Source organism: Leopardus geoffroyi, chromosome C1 (assembly GCF_018350155.1).
Source record: "Leopardus geoffroyi isolate Oge1 chromosome C1, O.geoffroyi_Oge1_pat1.0, whole genome shotgun sequence".
Taxonomy (NCBI): Eukaryota; Metazoa; Chordata; class Mammalia; order Carnivora; family Felidae; genus Leopardus; species Leopardus geoffroyi.
This window is the reverse complement of record NC_059328.1, coordinates 205,590,097-205,611,592: the sequence shown is the minus strand read 5'-3', so window position 1 is coordinate 205,611,592 and position 21,496 is coordinate 205,590,097. Positions and strand designations below refer to the sequence as shown.

The following is a 21,496-nucleotide window of genomic DNA, read 5'->3' as shown; positions in this document are numbered from 1 at the left end:
CCTTTGTGGTTAGGAGAACGATTTACATACCCTCCGGATATAGAGGTGAAATCCAGAGAGGTCTGTCAACACCTCCGTCAACCAAAAGAACAAATCCCTCAGAATGCTGTCTGTAACAGGTGCAGTGAAAACTAGTTTTAATGTCAACTCACATTTGAATGACATTTTACAACCTGTGTGCTTGAAAGAAGTTCAGAGGCATCTCATATCTCTTAGAAAACAGAGACTCCGTTTATAATTAGAATTGTCCTTTGCTTTAGTCCTAATTGTCAATAGCTTAGTTAACTTAAATAGCAGAACCAGACCCACAAAAGGTCATCTGAAACAGGTGCAGATAGAAAGTTGTTTTAGGGATGCCTTACTTCTGGTACTTTATATTTAGAAAACATTTCGGTGTCTACAAAGATGTTTTTAAGCTCTATTTTCACATCTAGTTCACTTTTATTCGTTTGACAAATTTATAGAGCACTCACTGTGTGCCAGACACGGTCTTGAATAGTTTGGGTATAGATATGAACAAAGGAAAGCCCTACTTTTGTGGAGTGTACATTCTCGTAACTCACATGCTTGTATCTGAGAGGAAGGTGGTTCACAAATGGGGAGAATGGAGTGAAGGAAGTTTGAGCGACTTGCCCAAGACGGCAGCTGGTAAATTTCAAGCCCAGAATTGTGCCCCCAATCCTTCTAGGAGTCATTGGTCTTCCCACCAAATTACTAAAGCAAAGAATACTTGTAAGTATATGAATCAAATATATTTTCATCTTTATCTCATTTCACGTGTCCTAGACGAGCCCTCTGTGCTCACAGAGTCAGAGTGCTAAGTGTTTTCTTGAAATTTCCAGTCATACTTGGAGCAGGTACACCCCTATTCCGCCATCTTTCACCTTTCTGCCTCTTGTTTGTCCCTCCTAATCTTGACCGTGTTTCACCAACTTTACTCCAAATCCTTCCAGAGTTCTTTCTGCAATTTGCGATGCCCTCCTGCCTATTCTGGCTTCTCATCTCAGCCACTACCTTTATTTAGCCAGAGAGCGCTTAACTGTCTAAACATAAATGCCTCCTTAGCTCTTTGGATTTTAAGTTCTTCGAGCAGAGGCTTAAAGGGCATTTGTCGAATGACTGAACAGTTATGTCAGCGCGATTTGTAAGCGAAAAGGAAAGGAAATAGAGAATATGGTTTGGATTCAAAAACTACCGAATACCCTTGAGATTAATAGGATGTGGTCTCAGATGACAGACAGCATCTCAGGACAGGAAAGTGGACATCTGTCGGTCATTGGAAATACTGCTCCCAACACTTGAAAATTAAGGACTTAATTGAATTAAGTCACAAACCTTTCTTTCAAACGACCCCAGAGTAGTTCTTGCCTTTGTGATGTTCACATCCATCAGCCATCTTTCTCAACCATGTTACTGTTGACTAGCATGACCAGCTGTCCTAGTTGTGTGTTATTCCAAAATTCTAGCCACGGAAGAATTCTTCCTTATGTCCGGGGGCACAAAACTTTCCTTAAAGCAAACATCTGTTTTATGAGGGAAGTCTGTGGGTAGGTAGGAATGCTTCCAACCTAAGACGTGTCTTTTTCTTCAACTGAGGATACTTTCATCAGCCTTCCGCTTCCTCCCGACTTTTCCTCTGACTCTTCAGCAGGTGTATTGCGTGTCTAAAGCCACAGTGGGATAAGGAAGCGCCCACCTCACCTCGTACTTCTCTCCGTCACTATGGGAGAATCTGGAAAAGAAGAGGTTACCAGGAACTGTCTCCTCTTGAGTTCTAGAAAATGGGTGTCTTCTCTGTGAGACTATCATAAAAATTTCCTTTGGCTCCTGGGTGGCTCCGTCAGCTGGGCGTCGGACTTTGGCTCAGGTCATGATCTGCGGTCCGTGAGTTCGAGCCCCGCACGGGGCTTTGTGCTGACAGCTCAGAGCTTGGAGCCTGCTTTGGATTCTGGGTCTTCCTGTCTCTCTGCCCCTCCGGCTGTCTCTCTCTCTCTCTCTCTTTCAAAATAAATAAACTTAAAAAACAAGCTGATGGATAAGATGGGTCTTAATTTGATACCACGGACTGGATTTGATTCCGATTTGTCTGCCCCTTCCTAGCTTTTCCTTGTTCTCTTGGTGCTAAGTATGTGCTTAGTGGATGAGTTAGTCAGTACTGAGGAAAAACTATGTGTCCACGGTTTTCAGAATGTAAGCCAGGGAACTGAGAGGCAAGCAGGACCTTTTTTCTGCTTGGTGTTTTATTTTATTAAGTTTTTTTTTTTTTTATTTATTTTAAGAGAGAAAGAGAAAGAATGAGGGAGGGAGGGGGAGAGAGAGAGAGAGAGAGGGACAATCCCAATCAGGCTCTGCACTGACAGCACGGAGCCTGACGTGGAGCTCAAACGGACGAACCTTGAGATCGTGACCCGAGCTGACACCAATAGTGGACACTCAACTGACTTGAGTCACCCAGCCACCCCCTGTTTGGTGTTTTTATGTTGACCCAAATTTCCCCTATGGTGAGGGGCCCTCTTTGGAACTAAGGCACCGATTTGTTATCTTTGAGGGAGGAGAGTGTTCAATCTGTTATTCTATCAGTAGATCGTCTTGCAAATTTGTTAGCAGAGGACAGAGCCCTGGGGTGTCTGGACCCGGGATCCGAAACATTTCTAATTGAGAAGGACTCGACAGGATTGACCAAAATGTGGAAACATCCCAATGGTGGCGTCAGAGATCATGTTAGTGAAAGTCCACGTGGACCGTTCTGTAATACTGAGTTGCCCTGTGTGAAAGTTGGTTTCTTCCCAGTTCTCTCTCAGTGACTCCAGAATCTCAACCTGGTGCGGGGATTATCCTTAATGTGTCTCTCACCCGGGGCTAATCTCTATTTTTGGTAAGGCACGGAGAGGAGGCAAGAATGTCCAGCCAACCTTGATAGCATTGTTTATTTCCATATTCATTTTTATGGCTACCCGCTATTAACTGCCAGTGATAACAAGATTTCATGTATATCAGGAATGGGGCTTTCTTTTTAAGTACAACTCGAGTCAATAGAGGGTGTTGGCTCAAGAAAAATATCGCTGAAAGCACAGTACCCGTTGCAGAGGGATGCGGCAGCAGCTACATGGACGGCGTGAGAAAACGAGCTCGGGGACCATTGGGGTAGGAGAACGATCGAGAAGTGCCATTGCCAACGGCCTCATCTGGGGAAGCGAGCTGCAGCCGGGCCCACGTGGCAGGCGATGGCTTCCAGATGTGGAGTTGGAGGCTGGATTGGAAGCAGGGTAGGAAGGGCGAGGGAAGAACCCCCTACGTGGCTTACGATGTGGCGCGGATCCAGATTGCCTCTTTCCTCCAGAGTGGCAGTGCGGTGAAGCCCAGAGTTTTCCAGACTGGTGTTCTTTGTGCCAGCGAAGGTAAGACGCTCTCCTCCGGGGAAGGAAGGGCTGCCCCGTTAGACTGCTGTGCGGTTGCACGTTTTAGTTGGTATATTTCCTCAGTCTCACTTGGCGACGGAATGCCTTTGTCCCTGTGGCCTGGTACACAGGCTTTCCTGAACACGTCCGTTCAGAAAGACTTCAGACATGACAGCCACACGGCATAATACCTTTCGGGAATTAGAAGGCCGCTGCATTTCTCTTTCTGTCTCGTTTTCTCCCGTTTTTACGACAGCCGAGCCAGAGCGCGCACTGTGGGTTTATTTGCACATTTGTGCGCACGGATTCTCCGCCTCGAGCCGCATTAGGGATATTCTATTAGTGCACGCGATTGTGTTGTGAACTCCCTGCCTGCGATATTGTGAGCACTTCGGCTGCGTTCATCTTCCCCTTCAGTGGGCAGGGAAACCCTGCCGCCCCACCTTCTAAAATGGAAATCAGGTTCATGGCCCACGTGCAGCAGTTTAGCGGTAACCCAACCAGAGAGAAACCCAGCTCAGTTCGTCAGTGCGCCCCAAGGGCAGCCGGGCAATTCTTTCCCGAGGAATCTGCCACTTATCAGGATCTGACCCAGGCCGTTTCTGAGAGAAAGTCCATTTTATAACTTTATGATCGCCCCCCCCAACCCCCACCCCCACTGCTTTCTTTCTAAAGTCCTTGTTTTTCTGTTTCACTTTCCGATCCCGAACATCGGAGTTTAAAGAGCCCCTTTTTATGGAGTGTAGGCTAAAGTGCTCTGTTAGGCAATGTATTTATTACCTGGAGTGAAATAGCTTTTCACAGCCGGGCAGCTTTCTTAGCCTTCTTGCGATCTCCGTATTTCAGAAAGTCACTGCTGGCATTTTGCTGGACAATGGTTCCGTGTCAACCGGGAAGGAGAGAGAGAGAGAGGGAAAACGTGCGTGTGCGTCTGTGTGTGTTGGGGGAGGGAAGCCTAATGCCGCTAATGAGCACATTTCCGGTTTTCATTTTCTTCAGATGTTCAGTGGCTTCCATATGGCTGCGGCACACAGCTCTCTGTGCATCCAGTTGGGTATTGTTACTAACCTTGGGCTTGCCTTTGATGGAGGACATGTGTATCCACTGTATCTTTCACTTGTGTTTATGCCTGAGATTCGGTCTGGAATAGCTTCGGGGGAGAAGGAGAGGGCACGCGCCCTCTTGAAGCACCCCTAGGGGAGATGCCAGGCTGCCCAATCCAGGCCTCTGGGAGGTGCTCCCTGCTGGATTAACTTGAGCTGGAAGGTTCCCTTGTGGGATGATGGCATCTCTGGTTGCTTTCCTTTCCATCAGGATACCTGTCAGATATGGTCAAGCGTGTTTGAAGTTAGCCCCAGTTCATTTTTAGTGACAATTAATTTTCACTTGTTCTCTTGTTTCCTCTGAGTTAGGGTTTGGCAGTCATGTGTGTGCTGGGAAAGAGCAGGACACTACGATGTTGCTCCCCAGGGGCCATTGTTTGATGTCTGTTTTCGCGTTTTCCCCCGATTTGGTAACAAACAAGAATACGCATTCGATTTAGGAAGATCCCCCTAATGTCTGGTTGTACAGAGCAGCTTTGTTAGGTAAGATTACAGATTTCATGAATGCCCCTCTTCTCCCTGTAATGGCACATTCGTGTCATTGTCAGCCACAGCAGAGCTTGACAACAGCGGGCTGGAGATGTGACCGTCACAAGGAAGAAGAGGGCAGCCTGGTTTTAAAGATCTCAAAATACCCCCCCCCCCCCGCCCCGACAACACCCCCGGTAGAGGACCGTTTTTGTGTCTGTTTTCGGGGAATGAAGAAAGTTTGCTCCTCAAGAGGCAAAAGCAAGATCTCAGCTTCTGTAAAAATAGCTGCAAAACGTCACACATGTGCAGAGAGAACGTCGTCGCTTTATTTGGCTTCATCATAATTTGCATCATCGTGCCACACGGCAGACGTAGCTACAATGGAACAGTACTTTTATCTATGTTGGGAAGGATATAGGTTCTTTGCATGTCCTACAGTACTCCGGGAAGAGTTGCAAATTCCCCTGCTGGTATAAAATTACAGATCTGTAAGATGACTCTGGAGGTGGGATGAGGTGCAGTTTTACTCAGCTCAAGAGGAGCTCTTCCAGCGCCTTTCCTGGCTTGCCAAATTAAAGAAGCAGGCGGCGTTCTCTGTACCTCCAGCCTTTTGTGAGACATGGCTGCAAGCTCTGTGGAGGTGACGCCACAGGCCTGTGGACCGACCAGGCTCTTACTTCAGAGGTTATCTTTCTAAGACAAACCATATGCCACAGTATTGAAGAGAACCATACGACTGGTACGCCTCTGTCCTGGGAAGGAGTGAAATGGGGATGGGGTGGGGGGGGGACGACAAGACAATCCTTGACACTCTTCTTAAGTAGAATGAAATTATTGGCTGAGACCGCCATTTTCTTCCCCGTTAAAGCAAGATGTCTTTTGTTTTCGTTTGTTTGTTTGTTTTCCCAATAGCACCATCGTCTATTGCTTTGGTCCAGGCTAAAGAAGTCACAAGGTACAGTGTTGCTCTGGCTTGGCTGGAACCAGATAGACCCAATGGGGTGATCTTGGAGTATGAAGTCAAGTATTACGAGAAGGTATTACTTGGATGAGCAAGCTTCCTTCCTTCCTTCTTTCTGTTCCTTCCTTCCCTCCTTCCCTCCCTCCCTTTCTCCCTTCCCTCCTTTCTTCCTTTGTCTCTCTAGTTTTTAGCCAGTTGTAAATCCAGAGTACCCGTGAATTTCAAAACCGAATGCACTTTGTTCCCCAATCGAATCCAATTATGAATTTTATGTATTAAATCAGTTATCTTGAAAAATAGGAAAAATACATTGTGTTCTAATATAACCATTTTTTTTTCTTTTGAGTAATGGGAATCAAGATAGCAAAGAAGTTCTTATATATAAGCCTTCTATCAGTGAGAGTGACTCATAAAAGTCGAAATAATGATCTGTTTAAGTAGATTACTGCTATTCAGAATCAAGGTGTGGGTTTTGATGACTTTTAATAGAAAATCGGGGAAGGAAAATTACATTTTTCAGCCTCTTAAAGTTATAGAAAGACATTATTTTTACAAATAACTTGTCTCTCATAAAGGACAGGATTCTGAAGAGAGCTATTTGCATTCGAGATTGTCTAGAAAATGAACAATTGACTTCTCTTTCTTTTTAAAGATAATCACTTATTGGCTTCCTTATTAAAAGCAGAAAAGGGACAGGATTTATTTTTCACTGAAACCAGATTACAACATTTTTGACATTTTCTAGACAGAAAATAGAAAAAGACAAGAGAACTTCTTACAGCTATTTCTCTTAAATTGTCAACTGTGGAGTGAGAAAAGCCACCACCCATCGTCTGATGTTCTTTTCAGAAAAGATTATAAGTAAAGGTCTGGATACGGTCAGCGTCAATGGTGATCATACCTGAACGCCACGTGTCTTTCCACATCCAACATGTAACAGTGGTACTTCCCACATCAAAGAGAATATAAGGTTTAGAGAGTTTAGCAATCTCTACTTACTTTCAACTTCTGAGTGCCCTGGCCTGGTTCCTTTAAAATTGGGCCTAGAATAGGTGAGGGATTTATTTCCCACCTTCCCCAATTTTATTGTCCCCACGATGCAGGATCAGAATGAGCGAAGCTACCGGATCGTCCGGACGGCTGCCAGAAACACGGATATCAAAGGCCTGAATCCTCTGACTTCCTACGTGTTCCATGTGCGAGCCAGGACAGCAGCCGGCTACGGAGACTTCAGTGAGCCCCTAGAGGTCACGACCAACACAGGTATCAGCTGCTGAGGCCCTTTTTTACAGTCTAGGTGAAATCACATTACAGTGAAATCCAAGGAGCTGTACCTAATTTTTGGTCAGGCAAACATTCTGTTGCAACGAACACTGCGTGGAAATAAGATGTCTGTAACTTGGAAAATCCCATGCTATTTAGAAAAGAGCATTTTTCGTATTATCTAACCTGCCTTTTTGTATGATTGAAAATGTCTTCTTCTTCTTCTTTATTTTTTTATTTTTTTATTTTGAGTCTTCTATAAATGATGAAAGACGGGGCTGCTAAGTGGACCGACTGAGCCTTGCATAGCTCTCTTACATTAAGATACGAAGTTTTCTCCCTGGGAAGAGTAAAGAAGGGGCCCCTTTTTTCCCCCTCTTTTATTTCTTTCTAGGAATCTGTTTTAACCAAGTCAGATCGTTTTTTTTTTTTTTTTAAAGCCTCTTTGGACCAATATATCAAATCTTTCAACATTGTGAGTTGGACCAACTAATTGATTGAATGGAAAATGTTAACAAAGGACATGCCCGATGAATAAGCAGTTTCCATAAGATGGCTCCCCCTGTGTAATTAACCAACCAAAGTTGAGCTTACTTGAGAAGGAGACGGTAGAGAAGAATTTTCAACGTCAGTTCTAGAAAGTAATTTTATTCACAAGTTGTGAAATAAAATATGAATATAAAAACAGAAGAGGAAGTACTCTAGGATTGAATCTGAAGGGGTTTGACATTTTGGGGGGATATTCCTGGAAGGCTTCAAAGAGGACGTGGCTTTTGAGCTGGGCAATAGTAAGCAGGGGTTTGATAGATTTGGGGTGAGGGGTGGGTAAGTATTCAAACCTGCTTGTCGTTTTTGAAATTTCCAAGTGTGCTTCTCACTAAGGAACGCACCAGATCATTAAATAAGCGTTAGGGCTGAAACTAGAAACGGAAAGAAGAAAAAACAAAGGGCGGTAATGTTTACCAGGGGATTTAAGACGAATCTTCTGGGTGAAGTTCTTCATGCAGTTATGCAGAGAACGTCTTCATCCCATTAAAGCTCTCTTAGAAATCCCATTGTGTAAGCACTTACCGAAGGGCAAGAGAGGCTCTGAGCGGTCCACATGGCTTCAGCACTTTGGAACTTGTGCCCCAGGCAGACAGACGTTCTAGCTCCTCGGACCTTCCCGGAAGTGATTGTTGTGTCACTGTCTTTGCCAGTGCCCTCCCGGATCATCGGAGATGGGGCTAACTCCACAGTCCTCCTGGTCTCCGTCTCAGGCAGTGTGGTGCTGGTGGTCATTCTCATTGCGGCTTTTGTCATCAGCAGGAGGTAAGCACTTAAGCCACTCACTGCCCACCTCACCCCCCATCTCGGGTTTTTATGAGGGAGCTTTTTGTCTCCTCCCCACAAAGCCGAGGCTTTTGATTAACATCATAAACAGGGCATGTGCGGTGGCCAGCTCCTTGCTCTTGGCTTTGATCTCCCCACGTCCCTGCTGGAGCTGTTGGCTGTGACTGGTGGCAGCTGAGAGTCCTGGAAAGACCCAGCTAATTCCTGGAAACCCAGCTGAAAAGCAAGCCAATGAGAGATTTCTAGATACTCTGAGCTGTAAGGTGTTACATTTATACCTCTCTTAAGCTCGGACTTACTGCCAAAGGCAAAAAAGAAGCCGTATAAAACGTGGGTCCAAAATTGGAGCCCTACCATTGGTTAGCTCTATTAAACTCTTTCCGTCTTTTTTCCCCCTTTTATAAAGTAGGGATAGAGGATCTTAGAAGATCTGCCCGTAAGAGTTACTGACAGAATTTTGATGGGTAAAGTAGAGAAGTCAGCACACAGTAGGTGCTTCAACGTGAGTTCGGTGAATAATAATTGCAACCAAAGCAAATAATTGGGCTCTGCGCTCAATCTTCTTTCAGGAAAGGCCATCAACAAGGAGAACCGTTAAGCATGCTGTGGGCATCGCACTGTTCTTGGAGATGAATCTAAAACAGCAGATTACTTGTTCTTCTGTGAAAGTCTACAAACTAACTTGATACTTGAAAAACAATCTAGAAAAGAGAGGGAGAAATAAAAATGACCAGGCAGCCGATGTTTTTGATTATTGCCCTCCCCAGAGGCTCCCGAGGAATGGGGGGGGGGGGGGAGGAGGGATGGCCACTTAGCTTCAATATGTGCCCACTTCTAGGCTTCTCCAACCTTCACTCCCCTATGCTGTCCACTATTTCACAAGGTGGAGCTTTTGGCAAAACAAATTTAAAAAATTAAAAAAAAAAAAAAAAAAAGCAGAACCTGGGGATGTCAAAAACGATCATCTTAAACATAACCGCTTTCATGTAATAGAAGAGGAAAATGATCTCAGGAAGGCGCAGGACTGGTCTAGGATCATTGCGTTGCCTTAATAGGAGACCCACTGTTGGCTTACCCAGTAGCCATGCTCGGCTCCCTGGCTAGGGTCCGTTGTATCCTGTCTCTCTCTGCCTCTGCTGTTGGTGAACTAACTCGGTGATACCACGACAGTGCCTCTGGCCATTGCCACTGGCCTGAGCAAGCCATGATGCTTTTTCCTCACTTTGTGATACTTTATAATTAGGGTGATGACTGTATATCCTAATTTGCCCGGATGGTCTCAGTTGTCACATGTATTTATTAATATCATGCCTCCTCTCCCACTGTTCCGAATGTCCGGTATTGTAGAAATCAATCACGGTCCCTCTCCTACAGTATGGAACAAGAACTCATCGTGAGCAGGCACCACCTACATTTGTCATTGTGTTTGTTCTTTTTGGTGCAAAGTCCATAGCAGCATGTTTGATTAGAGCCGTGAGTTCCATCCCGAAGAACCACGAACCGCTTATTCCTTTTGCTCTGTTACACACATGAAACATACATAGACGTGCCTGTGGTACCCATATATTGCTATATCTCAGTCTTTGGAAACTTCAATTTGGCCTAAACAGAATTTGACTTTTTTTCTTTAAGATTTTTTTAAAAAATGTTTATTTTTGAGAGAGAGAGAGAGAGAGCATGCAAGCAGGGGAAGGGGGATCTGAAGCAGGCTCTGCACTGGGCAGCAGCCAGTCCAACGCGGGGCTCTAACTCACAGACCGCGCGATCATGACCTGAGCCAAAGTCGGACGCTCAACCGACTGAGCCACCCGGGCGCCCCCAGAATTTGAATTCCAGACGGACTTACCTTTCCTGGCATTTGATTGTGGAAGTCAGTCAGGATGAACCTCTTGCTTGTGCATTGCCTTTGGGTCTTGCGTATGTCCACATGGCGGGCACACAAACACACGGGCAACTGTGTGCAATAATCTATATCCATTTCTGATGGTGGGTTGGGGGGGGTTTATGAAAATCACATGGGCTCTTGCTTTCATTATCACACATTTCCGCCTCTGAAAATGTGACGGTGCATCGCAATAATTTTTAGCAGAAAGGAAAGACATTTAAAAGTCTCAAACTACGAAAAAAATTCTTAATTTCCTCCACCTCAAAATAACATTTGGCTAAAATTCAGCACCATGTGATGCTTGGAACCATCTGAGAGGATACTCGTTTGCAGAAAGTGGGTCTCATCTTGTGTCTCAACCTCCTCTTTGATGTTGATGGGAGCCTTCGTCTATGCGACCAGCGTTTCTTTAGCGTTACCTTTGTCTTTTCAAGTTACCTTAACGATACCAACACAACGGGAATAATTAAGAAGAAGTCACCCCATCTTAAGTTTCTTCCGGATGTTCTGCTTTGACAAAAAGAAAGGAAAAGCGCATGAAAATGTCATGCAGGAAGACAGGCTTATTAAAAGCTTGGAGCTATAGAACATAGAATCGCAAACTTGATGACTTGATTTCCGTGCTGCCTTTATTGATCACTTTATTCTTTAGGGCAGAAGGGATAGGAGGATGCATCGGATTTCCAATTATGAGTCCCCACCTTCGAGAATTGAGCCTGTCGAGTTACCCAGCGATGATTCTTGTCCCTTCTCCCCCATTAAAAAAAAAAAAAAAAAAAAAATGTCACTTCCCAAGGCTGATAAACACCGCTTGGTGATTGGTCCTCAATGGATCACTTTTTAGAAAATGAAATGTCAACCCCTTGCCCTCCTATTGATTCTTCTTTAGTGTCGGCCATAAAGCTGTCACGGGAAAGTCGCCTGGAGCCAGGTAGCTGACAGGCTTTGCACCCGCTGATGCACACTCAGCTGCTTGTCCTCCGCACGCAGGCTGTGTGTTCTGTCACGCCGCAGTACAGATGTTTCAATGCGACAAGAACAGGTGAAGAAGGAGGAGACGGGTGGTGCGGACAAAAATCTGGTCCGTGCTTTCAGTGTGAAAGGTAGTAAGCGGCACCCCCAAATGATCTCGCCGACCAGTCTGGAAACCAACCCGTGGAATATCCTGGCTGGAAAATGATAGGGCTGCTGCTTAACGTTTTAGAGCCACAGAATGTTGATGGCGGAGTCAGTGCTAGAGACGGAGAGACCCCCTTTGAAGGTGACCCCCCCTCCAACGGAGGCCCACGTGATGCCATGTGAGATTTTTTTTTTAAGAAGTAGAGGGCAGGGACCCACACAGCGAGAAAAGTTTCAGCCCTTCTGATCACCTCAAAGAAAAATCTGTCTGGTGCTAATTTGTCATTGAGGAAAGAGGAAACGGCCTCAGGCTCACAGCTGGTATCTTGCTAGAATTTTTTTTTTTTTTTTCCTTGATAGCAATTGTTTCATTTACTATATTTCCTTTCTACTGAGAAGCCTGAGCTGTAGGCGAGCCAGGGTAATCTCCATTCCTTTCTCAATGAGAAGATCCCCTTTTTCCTTTCGGCCAACTTGTGTGTATAAACCATTCAGGGAGCTCAGTGAAAGCATCAAACTCCCACATTTATAAACTTTATTTACGTATTTGAAATGATACGCCGAGTACGTTGGCTTAAGACGTATTGTATGTTTTTACCACCCACGTGATCTTAAGCTAATTACCTTACATTTTTTTAGAAGCGTCTACGGTCCGTGTGTCCTCCGGCCCTTGAGTTGTAATTAGAAGACCGTGTCAGCTTTGTGGGCACACAGTGTCCTTGCTGCGGGGCCGTTTACGTGCTGTTCGCCTTGTATCTATGCGATGCTGTCCCTAGAAAGTTTCTCCCAAACCACGCGTGTGCGTTCTCTCAGAAGCATGACACCGTGTCCCCATACTGCTGCAGGTATTTATTTGTGGTCTCCGCAGTGGAACCACTTTATTGCTAGCTAAAGTGATTTTTGAAAGGACTGTTAACAATGACATCATAAAATGCAGCGAGAAGGTCATCACCTCCGGGACTGACGATCGAATGTGTTACGTTTCTCTGATCCCTGCTTCTTTATTTGTGATTTCATCAGGTTATCCCGAGTACTCTTAATCTGGGTTGCTTTAGGCCAGTGTGCCCTTCCCCCAAATAATATTTGATTATTCGAGAAAAACTTCTAAGAAGAGGCTAGAATACAAGATGAGTCTCTGCTCTCTCTTTTGGTGATCAGAGACAAGTATTGCCTGATAACCAGGCATGGAGGTTTTTATACTGACTTTCTAATGATGGCTGGTTCTACTGGGTTATTGTTATGTCCATTCATGTTGGGGTATGCTGACTGTCCCCTTTTTATTAGAATTAAAGAAAAAAACAAGTGAATTGATTCTAAGAAAATAAGTGAGGTGGTTGCCGCAAGATTTCTGAAAACATATATACCTGTGGCTCTGGTGTAGGAAACTACTTAATTCTGACACTGGCATCTTCTGTATTAGGATCTTGAGGCCTGGCGAGGAGGTTAAACAATGAACTAAACCGAGGTCCCACAGCTACTTAGTCGCCTGATCAGGACAGGAATTCATCTTCCCTGGCTACCGATACTGGCATAGATTATTTTCATGTCTTCTGAACTGAAAAAAACTGACCTACGTCAAAATCCCACGCAGACGGTCCGAGCGGACCCCGATTTCAGGAGTCTCAGGGCTGATGGGAGCAGTCGCAGTCTGTGAGTTAATGTGCACGCCTACCGCACACCATAAAGTCAGACTTGGCACGTTGATTTTGTCTTCGAATGAAGGCTACGATTTTCCACTTTGGAGCTAACTGTTCGCGTAACGCTGAGCCAGTTCCCATTCAGTCTGTATCTATCTTGCCTGGTGTCCTAATTGGAATATTATGATCACATAAGAATGAATGCACTCAAATGTTAGCCTCAATTGGCTCTGATGGAGTCATGTAAATTCATACAATGAGGGGGCAGATGGTACTCTGGGAACATTTCTAAACAACTTGCGTGCAATTGTACGGTTCAATTCCAACCATTTCAAAATGTTGCTCATGAAGAACATTTAGACATCATTTGGTGCAAGAACAATGACAGCTTAAGGAAGGGGAAAAAGAAGGATGGCCTCTATGAATCTTCATGGGTGATGCCATTAAATGCTGCAAAGGGTCCTCCTGGAGCCGTGCTGGTTATTACATTGCTTTATCTTCTTTAATCTGCACTTTAGCTGAATAAATTACTTACCTTTTGCTAATTAGTTTTGGAACAGTGAACCACATCAATCAAATCCATCCACTTGATCAGGGAAGTTAGTATTTTAATAAAAGCAGGGTTTTCCTGTGCTGGGCCCCTGCCACGCTCCCCCTCCAAGGTTTTGTTTGTTTTATTGAATAGTCAAGGTGCCAGAAGGACACATTAGTTGGGAGGGCAGTGCTTGGGGCTCACGCTGTTCCTCAACAATGCCTGCTAATACCCTGATTCCGCCCCCCTTTTGACGGAGGGCTGGGGAGGGCTCAGCTCTGCCTCCCAGCTCCACCTGAAGGGGAGGCTTTCCTCTCCCTCCTGCAGATGAAAGGTCCAGGCTTCCTTCTGGAGCATTCACTAACAAACCCCTCCCCCCCCCCCCACCCCGCCCTGTTACAATCAGATTGCCCAAATCCCAGGAATTAGAAGATCTTCAGCAACAAAGGATTCCTTCTGCCATTCAGGTGATCGGCCTTGGATGTCAGTTTCGAGTTAGCACTTTTTAAGCTGTGTGGTTTCCTCCAGCCTGGCCAACCCGACTTCAGTGGGCTTTCCTGGAACACTAACGTACACTTTGTCCAACCCTGAGCCAAGGAAAAAGAGTCATCAGGTGACTTGGGCATTTCCGTTTCCAGTGTATCATGGAAAAGCTAATCAGGCTACCATTCGTCTTTGAACAGTAATTTCTTGTGTTTCTTTCCCAGCATTTTCTGGACTCCTGGAGGGTCCTCTCCGCCAAGGAACACTGCAAGTCAAGAAGTTTCTTTAAAACTACACCTTCCCCTCTAATTCACTTCCTCCTTCTATGTTTAGAAGTCTGAGGAGGGGGTGGGCGTGGCCACCTTATAATTAATGATCCCTGCCATTTTGCATTTCCTCTGGCTTTGCACATATTTAATGGAGGTGCTTGATGTAAAACAGATAACTGCACTCCTGGACAGCTGGAGGCCCTTGTTTCTATTGGGATATTTCAGGGTCTTTTTGACGGACTCGCCGGCCATTTAAAGTTGGTACCAAAGCTCTCCTCTGCTCTATGCATTGTTTTGCTTCTTTAAAGGAAAGACATTCAAATCAGTATTGGAAATCTTAAGTGGTTCGAGAGATATACTTGTAATTTTAGATCATGCTTTTAGGAACGCTGATAAGATACAATCGCACAGACTGGCAGGACCCTATCACACCCCCGGGACCTCGCCACGCGTTTCCCTGACATAAAATCTTGTTTTCATAGTCCCTGACCTAACACTTCTATTTCCTTTAAAAGGGGAAGGGGGTGGGGAGGGGCCGAGGGGACTACATCTCCCATCCAGACGCTTGGTTTCGGGACATTTCGACGTGTTGTGTTTCCTTGACGAAGCAATGGCTTTTCAAAGCAGTGGAATCCAACTTAAGTGGATATACTGATATAAAATACAGTCTTACTTACAATAACTCTCATCAGATATCTTGATATAACTTCATCTCCACTACGAGGGGCATGTGAAATAGTGAGCAGATCAGGGGAGACGCACTCCTGTCCTTGCTAAGAGGGTCGTGGGTGAATCACTTGCCCCATGTGCTGTGGAACTGAGCATGTCTGTCTGGCTGCCTACTTCCCCGGGGTTGTCGTGAAGATAGGATTCAATAATAGACACGATGGCTCTTTAAAAAGTTGAAAGCAAAGTAAAAATGCAAGAATTCTACACGCTTGGCAGTTAACTCTAGTGACTGAGGTCTCTGTTTACCAAGCTGCTTCCTGCTTTGTAAACAGTTAGCGGAGGGGATGATAATGTGTCCGGAACACTCTGAAAAGTGAAATGCGGTGTACAAGTGGAAGGTGGTATTACTTGCAGGGAAATGACAACGCACAGAGAGACATCTGCAGGCCCTGAGGGCCCGATCGCAGAGCTGGATCCTGCACCAAGGACAATCAGGAACTGATGGGGGACCGTGATGGGACTGCATCTCCGGTTGTCCAGTTCGGCCCCGTTAGGTTCTCTGCTGTTCTCTCTTTTACACGATCGTCCCACCCTTCGCTACTTGCTCAAAGTTCAGGGGTTCAGGGGTCCAGACTCTGATAGGACCACACTGCCGAGATGCTTTATGGCCTCAGTTTCCTCATTGTGAGAAATCTGGGCTTAACTTGTCTGTAAAGCTCCTAGAAACTAGGAGATGATTATAAACTCCAGTGCACTCCAGGGCACTTTACATTTGGGACAGAAACACAAATGTACACATCTTATTCACTTATTTGACCTCATCGTCCCCCAAACTTTAGAAATCCGTTGTACCAACTGAGTTGAGCTTTTGATTCATTTCAGTGATATACACACATGCACATATATATACGCACAGGCATGCATATATAATGTATCAAAATTATTGATTTAAGATTTATACGTATTCAAGATTTCTGACTCCCAAGACTTTTGTGACACCCAAAGCTCATTTCTTTAGGACATTTAGAGCAGAATACCAAATGTGAGACCATACGCCATTTTTTTGGAAAGAGATTTCGGCTATAAATGGAAACTTCTCATTTTTACTCTTTCAAGTTTTCTACAAACTCTTAAGGAACGTGATCAAGTAGAAAGCGCAAATATTTACCTTTTAAATTTTCATTAATAATTTAGGAGTTTGTAAGCAGCAGCTGAAACCAATAACCACAAAAGTATTGTTTTAAGAATATCATGGGGCGCCTGGGTGGCGCAGTCGGTTAAGCGTCCAACTTCAGCCAGGTCACGATCTCGCGGTCCGGGAGTTAGAGCCCCGCGTCAGGCTCTGGGCTGATGGCTCAGAGCCTGGAGCCTGTTTCCGATTCTGTGTCTCCCTCTCTCTCTGCCCCTCCCCCGTTCATGCTCTGTCTCTCTCTGTCCCAAAAATAAATAAATGTTGGAAAAAAAAAATTAAAAAAAAAAAAATATCATATAATATGATAATGAGGTTTTTGTCAATAACCACAAAACTATTGTTTTAAGAATATCATATAATATGATAATGAGTTTTTTTCTGGTAGTGGTTTTTGTGGTTGTAGCAACAGGACTTACTATTACTTATCACATACTGAACATTATCGCCCTTTCATTTATCCATAATTCACCCATGGAAACTTACTTTACTTCAGAATATGTATGGGAAAACTAGCCAATAAACTTATAATCTATCTTCAATAAGAGAAATTGATTCTGGAGATTTGAAATTATATTATAAAATATTTGCTTTATCACCTTAGTTTCTAACATTGTGGGTAAGAGCAGAGACTCGGGGGCACCTGTTTAGTGCAGTTGGTTAAACGTCCCGCTCTTGATTTTGGTTCAGGTCATGATCTCACAGTGGTGAGATCAAGTTCTGCTGAGGGCTCCACGACCCTCAGCTTAAGATGGTCTCTCTCCCCTCCCCCACTAATGATTTCTCTCTTTCAAAAAAAAAAGCAGAGACTCACAATCAGTTCTGATTGTGTTTGAAACCATTATTCACCAGCAAACTTTCCATAAACCTCGGTTTACTTGCCCGTGAAATGTGTACAGTATTTTTATTTGCCTGACTTATATATAGTATGGTAGCAAAGAACTTATCTTGTGGCTTACTACTTTTGAAAATAATTGTGTGTGTGTGTTTTTTAATTTTTAATAGACGGAGTAAATACAGTAAAGCTAAACAAGAAGCAGATGAAGAGAAACATTTGAATCAAGGTACAAAAATTGGATTAAGAATAAATTTTATTTTTAGACGCTGTCTCGTGTTTTCAGTTTAGAAATGCCTGCATTAGATTCATGTGGCTATCAGTATTATAGCTCTTTCATAGAATTATCTAAGTAATGTACTTATTCCCCGCTGAAATAAGGGATTTGGGATTGTTTCGAGGGAGGTTAAAGATGGGGGTTGGGGAAACTTCCTTTCGATTCTTCTTATTCTTCATTTTACTGTTTACCCTGAAAAAGTATCGGTCTTGCTGGTCATTTGTGTAGCAGGGTGACAAGGCTTAACAGGGGACAGTTTTTCTCATCTGTGTAAGATACAGTTTCTGGAGAGGAAAAGAACAAGGAACGAACAGTAATCGCTCTACCCCCAACAATATGTGCTGTGGCATTCAGGACTACTAATATCTCTTTAGTGGGTTCTGCTTATTCGGGGGTCGAAGAATAAATTCAAAGAACTGGCCCCAGAATGACTTGACGAGGTAGAAGATTGCTAAGATCCAACAGAAGGTTTTGAGATGATGGCGTTGTCCTCTACCTGCCCTGTCCAACACATTAGCCAGTAGCCACGTGCACTATTGAATACTTGAAAAGTAGCAAGTGTGAATGAGGAAGCACATTTTTAATTTCCTTGGTTTTTAAGTAACTTACATGTAAATAGCAAGGTGTGGCTAATAAGCGCCCTATTGGACAGCAGCACAGGGAGGTGGAAGGGAGAGAGAAACTAGGGGTAGGAAGAATCATCTTGAGAAAGATTTTCTTGGCTACAGCATATAAAGCAATAAAGGCTATGGAATGTCTGACAACCTTCCATTTAGTCACCTTATTTTCTTTCTAAAACCATGTTTTTAAAATTTGCATGTGGTATCTTATATTTTTAAACACAAACATGACTTTTTTTTTTTTTTAATTTAAATGAGATGATGAGGACAAGACTGATAGTTCCAGAAAATCAAGGAGATTAGGCCAACCAGTGCCCTACCCCCTTTCTGTGCCCCAAAGCCCAAGGAGCTCCGGCAGGGAAAGGAGGGGTCCCAGTAATTACTGATGCTTCTTGTCCCAGCAGCCCTGGGACATTCTGAATTTCGGCTGCGAGTTGTCTGTGGGGTTTGGCTGAATGCCACTTCCTGATATTCCAACCATTCACAACTAGGCTATAACATTTTCTCCAACTGCAGCTTCCGGATGACCTTCAGTGTCTTATAACACCTTCTTTCCAAAGCAGAATAAATGTGGAAGCCCAATACAGAGTGTATATTCTCCAGTCAGCTAGCTAGCATTGTCCCTCTTATCTGTTTTAACCTAGCTTTCATCTTCATTTGTTAATTATCGGTCACGTGCTTAATTGGTCCAGATATTGGGCACCGTGTAAACATGGCCGATTAAGAAAGGAAGTTTCCATTATCTTCCCTGAGCAAATATAGCTGCAGATGGTGGGTGGGACACGAGCAACCGATTTGCACAAAGGTATTCAGCTAACACATTCCAAATTTTCTTGTAGAGACTCTCTTTTCCTCCATGGGATGGGTTGTTTTTAAAATTTCCTCCTTGAAGGGTGAAGACATTCTAGGAAGTCAGTAGAGCTGTGGCCTCTTAAGTAGCTAACAATTCTTTGTTTACCCACTAATGAAAACCAGAGCAAGAGTTTAAACATTTCTGTATGTCTGTTGCTAAGTATGTTTGTCATGCTAAGAAAACTTCCTCTGCTAAATATTTTTAGACGCGGACAACTTAAGTTCGTTAGCGGTTTCTGAGAAGTATTCTGCCAACCTGTCACGTGTTTATTACTTAGGTGTTAGAACTTACGTGGACCCCTTTACCTATGAAGATCCCAACCAAGCAGTTCGAGAATTTGCCAAAGAAATCGACGCATCCTGCATTAAGATTGAAAAAGTCATAGGAGTTGGTAGGTGTTCGAGTGTCTCTCTAATAAGCAAGCCTATTTTCTTTGTGGATATTAAATATACCTATGCAGATTATACAAACGTGTACGAACATATCGCGTGTACAGGTATATATGTAAATATCTGCGTACGTGAAATTCCCTTGATCTATGTAAAACATTAGCAGAGTGCCTGGCATGTGGGTAGCACGCAACAAATGTTAGCTCTTACTTTCATCTTGAATGTGTTTCTGGCCCATCGTTGATTCGTTTTCTCTCCCAAAGGTGAATTTGGTGAAGTATGCAGTGGGCGTCTCAAAGTGCCTGGCAAGAGAGAGATCTGTGTGGCCATCAAGACCCTGAAAGCTGGTTATACAGATAAACAGAGGAGAGACTTCCTGAGTGAGGCCAGCATCATGGGACAGTTTGACCACCCGAATATAATTCACTTGGAAGGCGTTGTCACCAAATGTACGTGGGGCGCTCCTTTTACAAAGCCAAGTTAGAAGTTCCTGGCAAATTAAACACACATTTTCTTTCCAGGGAAATGACAGATGGAGCAGACCCACTGATTGCTAATGGGAGGAAATCAGTGCAGGACAAGTCATTAATCTTGCAGTCAGTTCTCAATGGGTCTATGGTTTAGGCTGATACCCTATTTCCAAGGCAGCTTGTGTGAGATTTTAGGGAAATTAATATTGCAGATTTTTGGTATGCGTCGCCATCTTTCAAACCTTTGCTAGACCAAACTGATTGTCACAGGGTAGGCGCAAGCAGATGGTAAGCAAAATAAAATTTAAGTACTTTTCGTATGAAACACAACAAAAGCTCGCCACGCCTCGTGCTCGAACCTTCAGTTCCAGATGCAGGGAGTGAATCTTGGAAGTCTATTTACAGTAACACCTGGTTGAACCTTCCTTTTTTAGTCCATTAGCATTCGCGGAGCCTGCGAACCACGCTTCAGTTAAAATACGACACAGCTCAACAGATGCATTTTGTGAAGCAAACCCTGAATACATCTGTAAGGCTGGCTAAGACCCATTTTTAAGACACCACATGGACAGTGAGCTGAAGCGGTTACTACTGAAGGGTGGCTCTGTTCCAGGAGCCACAGTACCTACTACTTCACTACACGGCAAAGATCTTATAAGCCCCGGGGCCGTGTCTCCAGGAAGGCCAAGGTTCCTCTCACTTGATTCAAGGTGCCTGTGAAAAGCACCCTCAGCGAACACGTGCAGAGTGGGTAAAAGGGAGCCGTGGGGAGAGAAGAGTAGGTTAAAAGAGTCAAACTTTGGCCATTAGCTCTGGGGTAGAGCAGAAAGTAAGACCCAAGAGCACATCAGCTGTTAAGAAGAGACAATAAGGAGGTTCCTAAAAAGTGAGAGAAAGCGTGCCTTCATTCGGAGGTCCTCCTCAAGCTTAAACGTCCATCAGAATTCTGGAAAACGTGTTCAAACAGTTTCCTGGAGCAGGTTTTATTCCTCAGGTCGGGTGGGGCCCATGCGTTCACATTTCTAAAGATCTGGAAGGTGAGGCAAAGGCTTCAGGGCACCGGACTTGGAGACTCCCGTGTCCACGCCACTGCTAGGAAAGCATGTGGTCGTGACCAGTTAGTTGCTCAAGATTTCAGTTTCCTCATCTACAAAATAGAGATGAAAATAGAACTTGCCAAAGAAGGTTATTTTGGATGAAAGACTTCCCGTGTTTAGCATAATGCTTGGCGAATTTAAACAACAGAAAACTTCCCTCAGTGTTAAATGGTAACGCTATGTCTTAAGAAGTACACCTTTCCCCATCATCAGAATCCCTCAAAAACGGAACCTTGGTGCTAAGGGTATATGATTTCCCACCTAAGGCGAAGGCTATGATTAGCACAGAATACCTCTCTTTGCTTTTTAAGATTAGTTTTGCAGACAGGATATTTTTCTGTTGCCCGTTGGCCTTCGGAGCTGCCCAGAGCCCTTCACTACCTTAATTGAAAGATAACATTCTGTTTAAATACTTCTGCAGGGGTCCAGTTTCTCAAAAGGAGGCTCTGTTCAGCTTGGGGTGTTTTTCCTGCTGCAGACAGTGATTTTCGTAGCACCTCTGCAGAAGAGAGAAGAACCAGGGGATCTCTGTATTAAAGTCCCACCGCGCCTCTAAAACCCATAGCTATTACAGCTGTAACTGTTATAAACGACTGGATGCATTTGCATAATGCAGTTGTCACTGAGTTAAAATGATTTAAAAT

General features: G+C 44.2%; 1 protein-coding gene and 1 long non-coding RNA gene across 6 annotated transcripts in view; one reads left to right on the top strand and one right to left on the bottom strand.

Moving 5' to 3' along the window:
• The window catches only part of EPHA4 (EPH receptor A4), a 152,230-nt gene that overhangs the window by 109,663 nt on the left and 21,071 nt on the right, over nt 1-21,496 (top strand). For all 5 annotated transcript variants that reach the window (XM_045481425.1, XM_045481427.1, XM_045481428.1 and 2 more), the window contains 6 exons: nt 5,885-6,009; nt 7,037-7,196; nt 8,396-8,507; nt 17,317-17,375; nt 19,174-19,287; nt 19,549-19,734. In XM_045481425.1, the coding sequence (XP_045337381.1) occupies nt 5,885-6,009; nt 7,037-7,196; nt 8,396-8,507; nt 17,317-17,375; nt 19,174-19,287; nt 19,549-19,734 (756 nt within the window). The remainder of the gene's footprint in view (nt 1-5,884; nt 6,010-7,036; nt 7,197-8,395; nt 8,508-17,316; nt 17,376-19,173; nt 19,288-19,548; nt 19,735-21,496) is intronic.
• On the bottom strand, nt 7,829-8,387 carry LOC123599528. The gene is made up of 2 exons (XR_006713178.1): nt 8,268-8,387; nt 7,829-8,116 (listed from the first exon to the last, which is right to left on the bottom strand). It is a non-coding gene; the product is annotated as an uncharacterized LOC123599528 (long non-coding RNA).